General features: G+C 41.4%; 1 protein-coding gene across 1 annotated transcript in view; it reads right to left on the bottom strand.

Annotated features, from left to right (window-relative positions):
* The window catches only part of SVEP1 (sushi, von Willebrand factor type A, EGF and pentraxin domain containing 1), a gene marked incomplete at its 5' end in the record, with an annotated part of 254483 nt that overhangs the window by 51869 nt on the left and 193451 nt on the right, over positions 1-9163 (bottom strand). The window contains 5 exons of the mRNA XM_019518196.1: positions 523-690; positions 3871-4062; positions 5610-5694; positions 6527-6703; positions 7321-7440. Coding sequence (XP_019373741.1) covers positions 523-690; positions 3871-4062; positions 5610-5694; positions 6527-6703; positions 7321-7440 — 742 coding nt within the window. The remainder of the gene's footprint in view (positions 1-522; positions 691-3870; positions 4063-5609; positions 5695-6526; positions 6704-7320; positions 7441-9163) is intronic.

The raw sequence follows: 9163 nt of genomic DNA, 5'->3' as shown, positions 1-9163 counted from the left end.
CCTTTCCCCCTGGCCTATATTATACCCAATTTTAGGTTAGCATGGGTGGGGTGGAAGTGGCATGCTCCACCATGGAGGTCCCTAGCATGGTCTGCAAGCCATGTAGACATGCCCTCAGAGCAACAGTGTCTCCTGCTGAATCACCAATGTCCCTGTGTTCAGCAGCCTGAGGTTTATGGTAACTCTCCCATTCAAGTTCACAGTCAGTCAGGATAACTCTAGGCCAGTTGTGGCATCTAACAAGAGTGCTGCCTGAATAAAAGGGGATGGTTGTGCACGTACACTTTTGCTAGTTCACAACAACCAACCATTACATTTTATTTCCAAAAAGTTACAAAGGAATCAACTGATTAATAAGTGTTCATACAACTGAATAAGTCCATAAGAACTTATGTTCTTAAAAAGCAGGTGATACCAGCATGCAGCATCTGGGGAAACAACCTTACGAGTGAGAAAACTACTAGCCCCTGCTTGGCTTGACAACTTATCAGGGTATTGCTCTGGTAATGTTAATCTACATACCCTTCCTTACACGTATATGTGACTCTGTTGCCAAAAGTGAAGTTATTCCCATTGATGGTGGCATCTTTAATGGGAGGAGGGGAGCCACAAGAGATGATATTGCAGGTGGGAGGTTTGCTGTTCCAGTGACCTGAAGCTTCACACACAAGTACTGAGGGACCCTGCAGACTAAGAAAAATGAAGGTAATTAGTAGGCTATAACTTTAGCATGGATGCTGGCAAGCAGAAGCAAGGTGCTCTTTGTGGTTACCTTCTGTGTGAAATCCTGAACCCAGAGAAGTCCAGGGAAGTTGAGGGTATAAACAGATTTTCTCAAATGAAGCAAATCAGCTATGCTGGCGTGTGCCCTGCCACTGCTGATTGGCTTTATTGGGCAAAACACAAATTGCCTGTTGTCCCGTGAAACAATGGGAGACATGTTCCCTACTTACAGACACATCCTTGGGAATCTCTGGGACACGTCTCTGCAAGTGGGGAAAGCCAGCTCCAGTGCAGTCTCAAGACTACATCCCAGTGTTGAACCCCAGGGCTGGGGGGGACCAGGGCTGAGACCGTCAGTCAGCTGGATTGTCAACTGCAATCCTGGAACTACACTGTAGCCTTGAACTGGCTCTGGGGCAGTCCTGGGGCTGAGAGTGACAATCAGCTGATTGGTAGTCCTTGCTGCAGGATTATGCTGGAGTGTCAGTGGGTACCTGGGGAGTCCTAAATGGGGGAACTTGGGCAGGTACTCTCAGGTCATGAGGGGCCCAATCCTTTGAGCTGGTGTAGGGCTGTGTAGGATCAGGCCCTTGAAGCCTAGAACTGCCTGCCCAGGGCAGCTGGAGAGAGTGGGCAGCTCTGGGATGATCATGTTCTCCTGCTATAAACCAAATAGACATCTGCTGCAGTTAAATGGAATTTTGGGAATTTGGGTTTGTTTGCTTGGCTTTTGTGCCACTGTAAACATTTTCATAGCGGCACAAAGCAACATCTGTTTCCACCCTTAGCCAGTAACTTCAGCGAGGCCAGAATTCTACTTTTCTATTCACAAAAAACACTGCTAACCCTACCAGCAGTAAGCGGCAATCAGAAATATTTCAGGAGCAGCTTGACAGAATACATTCACTGTACCAAGGGATCTATTTTGTAGCCATGTTGGTCTGAGACAAGAGGAATACAAAACTTTAAAACTCTTGGTTCAGCAGTAATACCTTTCATTAGACCAGCTAGAAAACAGCAATTTTTTTTATTTCTTTGCAAGCTTTTGAGCACATGTGCCCTTCTTTTGGTGAGGAAAAATCAAAGATTGTAAAAGTCCCCTTGGGTATCTGACGCCTCCAGGTATGAGACCAGCCTTATCTGCACATCAAAGAGCAACTTGCACAGAGGAACTCTCAAGGACCCAGGGAAATACATGTCCAACTTCATTCAGCTTTCCCTGTGCAAAATGAAGTTTATTTTCTACTTAAGGGCTTTTACAATCTTTGATTTCTGCTCAGCCAGAAGACAGGGTGTGTGTGCCCAAAAGCTTGCAAAGAAAGAAATACTTTTTCCTACTTTTTAGCTGGTCTGATAAAAGGTATCACCTCTGAACTATGAGTTTTAGAGTTTTGTATTCTTCACTGTACCAATGCTTAAAAAACTGCCAAAGCAAATGCAAGTTTTGTTCACAAAAAGACTGCAAGAGTGTGCCCTCGGCATTTGAACCTGGAGATCTTTTTATATGCCACCAGCATCAGAATGTCCACAAAGCTTCATGCTGGGTGAGGAGCTAAGGTAGAGGTTGACTAATCTTTTCATCTTGTTACCTATAGTAATGCCAAACACAAACTATTATTAAATCTGTGAGAGCTCCTCTACCCTCTCTGGAACATGCAGCCCCTTCAAGTGAGTTATTGGGTGCTGCCAAGAGGGTGTACTGTAAACCAGTTTGGGGTACACTGGTGTGAAAAGGGACATGAGGAGTGGTTAGGTAAGAGATTACATCTATCATTATATGGATCTAGAGACCCTGAAGAAAAGGATATGGCATAATGGATCACTGGCTTGAGTGGTGGCCAGACAAGAGGATGGTGGATTTTACCTCTCAAACACCTAGTTTAGGCTTTATATAAAAATAATTAATTCCCCTTCTCTACAAAAGCACCTTCAAAATACTTCCATGGTACTCATTTAAAATTGAACTGGCCTTTGTAACTGTAATGGCCTTTTTCATGGAATGGATTCTGTGTATGAGAGAAACCACTAGCTACACAACCTGTTTGGCCTGACTAAGCAGTCACAGACAAAACTTCCATTCACCCCAGTGAGGTTTATGTGTAACTTAGGAGTGGAAGACCAAGCTCTTACTATATATGCATGGCATGGTTCTACCCTGTCCTGTAGCTTCACATTAAATGTGAGCAGAAAGCTGTATTTAAGCTCTATCATCTTACACCACTGATGTCACTTACACCTATTTGCTCACGTTTTACAAAATGTAAATGACTGCACCAGGGGACACTGTGTAAGGGGAAAAACAGCCCTGAGTATATATATATGTAAGCGTACAAGATATTTTGCATATGACTATGATAGACAGATATTAAGGATTGGAAATTATGCTTAAGGCTATTTCTTTTTTTTTTCTATTTATTCATTTTAACTGGTTTCCCAAATATTCGTTTATGCCATGCTTGAGCAATATATTTAAGGCAAAACAAAAACATCAGATGAGTCTTTACTGCACAGCTTTGTTCATTTATTAAAATGGCTTTGTAGGACACTTTAAGCTAGAGGTGACCAATTATGGCACATGTGCCACAAGTAGCGCAGGCAGTCTGTGTGGCATGTGGCAGATCAGAGTGGGGACAGGCAACATGGTGCAGACAGGTAAGGAAGCAGAAAGCAGAGCAACAGAGTGGAAATGGGAAGGGCATCAGAATGGCACTCAGGGAGGACGCAGGGCTAATTTATAGCACTGCTGTCAAAAAGGTTGACCCCAACACTGCTTTAAACTATAGAAGTTCCTTCTGTCAGCAGCTTAAGAGCACAACAAAAATCATCTTGTGTGAGCAGTGAAATGTAATTAAGGACACAGCAACCAGTAAGGGTAAATAAAAACTCTGGGTTAATATCCAAATGTCAGAAAAATGTGTTAGAGCTTGTTATAGAGAGAACATAATAAATATTAATGAAACATCTGATAATTCTTTTCCAGACTCTGTTGGGATTTTGTATAAAACATGGAAAGTATCTCAAATCCTTAAGTATTTTGCTTTATTGAGAATTCATAAGTTTCATCCCACATGTGACTTTGCAGTAACAATTTGTGTTTAACGCACTCTCCTTTCTCAGGGTATAACTTGGTTATTTTGCCACTTTTACCTGTATCCACTGTGACATGTGTAGGATGCAGTAGAAAGGTATGTTGTGCCAGCCAGCACATATTTTCCATTGTTTATGTCCTGTGGACTGGGACATGTTACTATTTTACAAGAGGGAGAAGAACGACTCCAAGCACCATGAGCCAGGCACAATGTTTCTTTTTCACCCACTAGATTATATCCTACATTACATCTGTAAAAAAAGAACAAAAAATCACTAACACATACATACATTTTATTTGCTTAGGACTCTGCTTAACTAACACTTTCCTTGCTCCATTGCCTGCCCCCTGGCACTGAAAAGTTCATAGGGTTAGTGCTGGGGATAGAACTTTATTGGTCAAGAGTCCAATTTTCATCAGTTTTATGTAAACCAAAAGGTATGGCTCTAACTTAAACTTTCTCAGAAATGTAAGGTGGTGTTCATAGGCCTACAATTTGTTTATGCTGTAAGTATAGTAACTCCCCTATACTCCAGTGAACATCTAGATGGCCCCCTATGAGCCCCTTCTTAATAGATTTTTTAAATTTAGACAGTTGGGAGTCAAAGTGACATAGTTTTCCAATAAGAGGCTCCTAAGTATCTAAGTCACTTTTGTAAAAGGGATTCAGGAGCTTATTTCATTTAGATGCTTCTGAAAATTTTACCTCTCGTAGGCAATTTTTCTGAATGACATGCAAAGGAAAAGAACACAGGGAAACCTAATGGCTTCAGCCGTTTAACTAATGCATTCTTTGCATATGTCCTCAAAACCCCACACCACTGATAGGATAGAATTATACCCTTATAGGCAGTAGGGACATAACAGTTCTTAAACTAATATGGTGATTTTCATTTGGTATTGCACAATGACCAACAAGGAGCATTCGCTGAAAAAATTACCCCATTGTGTCACTGGGAAAATGGAACACTTTACATTGACTCTAATTCAGACATTTTTCACAATTTGACAATATCTTCAGTTTTGGTACCCAAATCTACATGGTTAGCATCCTGATTTTACAGCAGTATGCTAGACACCCTTAACCATACAGCATTTCCCACTCTACAGTGATTTCTGTATTATGATACCTTTTATCTTGTGAATTTGAATTCTTTTTCAAACTCTGTTTTTGCAGTGATGCCTATAAAATAGTTGGAAATCACTGGGCAGCTGATGCATTGAGACTGCTGCCTATCACACTGACATATATGGTCTCCTTGTCTCTTGCGTGCTCCCTTTCTACGTTTGTCCATATCCCTCTCTTGTGTGTTGCCTTGCATTATAAAGCTTTTGGGGCAGTGACCTTTCCTGTGCTGTATCTATAAACGATTCAGCAACATGAAATTCTGGCATGGGAATAGGTTTACAAGACATTGCCACATATAACTAAATAAATAAATATGAGAAAGACACTGAAACAACTTTATGTTGCTGAAATGTTGAGTATACAGCCTCTACATAGTCTATAACAGTGCAATATCTATTTCCTAACTTCTGTATTATAAAAAAAAATGTGTTATTGAACACTTTTGTGAAATCCACAAAAGTGTGAATGGGAGAGTTTGTGAGTAGAGTCCACTCTTTGTTCCTTTACTTTTTTCCCCATCAGCGCAGTTCAGTTTTTCTCCTATTCAAATCAGTTTTAAATCCAGTTTATATTTTTTTCTCAATTATATTTTTTCCATTATTTTTTCTAATTTGCCGCGAGACTGCTAATTATTAGTGTATTGCTCCAAACACAGTTAAGTCTACCTACCTGTATAGAACTTTACTGCCATAAGTAAAATTTGAGCCCTCAATAGCACCATTCTTTGGAATAATGGGCCTCCCACAGGATATGGCTTGAAAGAGATAAAATCAAAGATGTGTATTTAGAGAGACATCAAGGATCTTTTCAGACAGAAACATTCAATTCGCCACAAAAAATGGGTGCTAGCCTCACATTCATAGGTGCTTTCACTGAGGTCAGAGGAGGTTCTTGCCTGGGTAAAGAGTGCAATTTTCCTTTCAGTGGCAACTGACTTTGCTGTAGTGCTACTCATAAATTCTTGGACATATCATATTTTCTTTCAAGTTATGTCTTTATTGTAATATAAGAAGCAATATATATGTATACATATAGATGCATACTCACACAATATTTGGCATCAAATTTAATTGGTTAGTATCCTTTAAAATAAAAGCATTTCCAAACAATATTTCAAAAATGCTTAGCCTTAGGACATGTTGAAGCAGAGGAGGACAAGGTTGCAGATACTTTCTGTCACTCAAGAGATGCCTTAGGTCATGGTGAAACACTGATAGAAAAACCTTGTACTGGAAGGCCACTGGACAATAGAATTATCAGGGGTGCTACGGGGGCTTGGGTCAAAACAGGTGAAAAAGTGTTCAGGGCTCCGTTTTGGATAAGGAGGTTGATGCAGGTTTTCTGGGGACATGGCCCACTTTCAGCACATCAAGAATTTTGATTATTTTGAGATGCAGAACTGCGATTGTACTGTAATCCCTGGGCCTGGTGTGGAGGGGACTCCTCCCATAGTTAATCCTTCTCTATAAAGAAAACCATTTAGATCCCTTCTTTGCCTCCACTATATTGTAATACCTATTGTCCAGTTGCTTTTTATATCTGGTGGGTCTAATGATGCACACCACAATAAACATACAGCATACTACCTTCACAATAGGGTATCATGTGGCTCCACACTCCAGTTGCCAAACACCTGACTCTACTTAGTCCTCTCAGTTGGAAACCTTCCTCACAGGAGAAAGTAACTTCACCCCCAACACTGTAATCTTCTCCATAAGAATGACCATTTTTGGGATTTTCTGGATTCTTGCATTTTACTGGCTCTGAGGAGGCAGACATGAATTAATAGCAGGTTTCATGGCTTCACTGTCCATTAGTGCATGCGTGTCAAACTGGTTTGGCCCCCTGGGATGGATCTGAATTACTGGGCTTCTTGTGGGCTGGATCCAGATTGTAGGACTTCACAGCTGGATCCAGACTTATCTCTCATGATGGGACAAGCATTGTCACCTGAATTCATATTCTCAGCCAACTCCAAATACATTTTTCACTTGAGAGGCAGCAGTATAGTCCAGTATGTAAGGCAAGGGACTGCAAGTCAGGTGAGCTATTTCTAGCTCTGACAAAGTCTTACCATTTGTGCATGCATGTGCTAGGTCAAAATTTGGAAATTCAGCAAAGGTTAGTTGTCTACACTGTCAGGTGCCTACACTGAAGTATTCTTTCTATGGACGTTTCAAAGTGCAGTTCTTCTACCCTGAAGAGCGATGCTATAAACACAACAATGAGGTTTTCAAGTTCCAGAGTCAATACACTCAACTGCGAGAAAAAGGTATCTCTTCTAACTGTCCTCACTGCATCCAAATGAAGTGCTTATTCCTCAAAAAGCAAGTACATCTTGTTTCCCATCTCCAGGTAGATTAAAAGCTTATTCCCTTACCTTTGCACTTTTTACCATCTCCTGTATAGGGAGGGATGCAAGTACATACATAGGAGCCATTTGTATTAAGGCAAGAAGCATGCTCATCACAGTCTGAGCCAACAGCACATTCATCGACATCTGGAAAAATAAATGTTTCTAGAGTAAATAACTGTAATAAACATCGGCTCTAAATTTACATTGCTCTAAATATCTGGCGAAATCATTTAAAATGGTATCAGTAAAAGCCTACCATTAGTGCTTCTTTGACAAACTATAACAACCAACATAAACATAGAACAAAAAAAAATGTAATGCCTGTGGTTGAGCAAAATATTTTATTTAATATAAAATAAAATATAGAAAATATGCTGGAAAAATAGAAAAGGTCCTTTACTCCCTATGCGGCACATGCTCTGTTCAGTCTTGTTATGCCAGTCATTTTGATTTCAGGAGGGTAAATGAACTGGAAATTTAATTCATGCTGAGAAGGAAGAGTTTTGTAATAGTTTGGGCAAAGACTTTCCCTTTGTCTGGAAAGCTCTTCCTGTCTTAGCTGTCCTGTCTATCACAAGGGTAAGACAGCTTAGCATGGAGGGCAAAGTACAGAAAGTTACTACATTACAAGATGGCTGAGATGTATAGAGTTGTTAGAGATTCAAATGAGATCAAAAGGCAATATTAAAGGTAATTATGTGTATGATGATAGTGGCTATGACCCTCAATCAGTGATCAAGACCCCACTGTGCGAGGTGTTGTACTAACATATATAGAGAAAAAAAAAAGACAGTGCCTTTTCCAGCTTCCTTCATTTCAAATTTTGGTTTTCTGCACTACAGCAGGGGTTGTCAACCAGGGGTACGTGTACCTATAGGGGTACTTGGAAAGGTGATAGGGGGTACACACAAGCAGTAGGGGATGGAACAAGGCGGCAGGGAAGCAAGGGCAGTGGCATCCCTCTGTGGATGGATGTGGGGCAGGGGGGCTCATACAAGGCGGCCAACAATGCCACCCACCACCCCATGCTGTCATCTACCACCCTGTGCCACCACCACCAAGGAGCAGGGCCAGGGGTGCAAAGTTAGTGGTGCCCCTTTGCAGGCTGCACAGGTGCTGCCCAGCCGGTGGTTCCACAGGCTGCTGCCGGGTGGTGCGCAATTGGCCCAGCATGAAGCCCGTCAGCAGCCTGTGGAGCTGCAGTGCAACCAGCCATGGGAAAGTGGGGTGTGGTGGCGGTGCAGGGTGGTGGGTGGCAGTGGTAGTGCGCGGTAGTGGGTGCCAGCGGAGGCCACATGTGAGCCCCACCCCCCTGCATCCAGCTGCCACCACCAGAAGGGGTACATTTGTTAAAAAAGGTTGAAAACTCCTGCACTAGAGAAACGTGCTTGGGATGCAAAGGGAGTCCTAAGCTTTGGGAGGCAATTTGAGAAACCATCTCATTGAAAAATTCCCAATATCAGGGATTATTCCTTATACATGCCAGATGTTCATAAGGCAGAACAATTCTTCATTAAAAACCCCATCAAATTGGGCAGATGTTGCAGGGAATCCAAGAAATGCGAACATGCAGCTAGGGTTATTGTAAACAAAACATATATCAATTGCTGTGCAAACAACGCAATGAAACAGGAGTATCTCAACAACAAATAAAAACAAATCCAGCCAATGAGTAGAGAGTTTCAACTGTTTAAACAGTCCACTGCAAAAAATAGTTCTAAAACGAAAGAAATTTCATACTGATACCCACAAAAGAGAAACATAGATAAAACAAACCTTACTTAGCATGCCCAAATTTTCCCTTACATTAAAACCTTTAAACATTGGAACTGTTAATTAGATAACTGTCAACCTTTTTGGCAGGAAC

Source organism: Gavialis gangeticus, unplaced genomic scaffold (assembly GCF_001723915.1).
Source record: "Gavialis gangeticus isolate Ggan-Ray unplaced genomic scaffold, GavGan_comp1, whole genome shotgun sequence".
Lineage (NCBI taxonomy): Eukaryota > Metazoa > Chordata > Crocodylia > Gavialidae > Gavialis > Gavialis gangeticus.
This window is presented reverse-complemented; position numbering and strand designations above follow the sequence as displayed.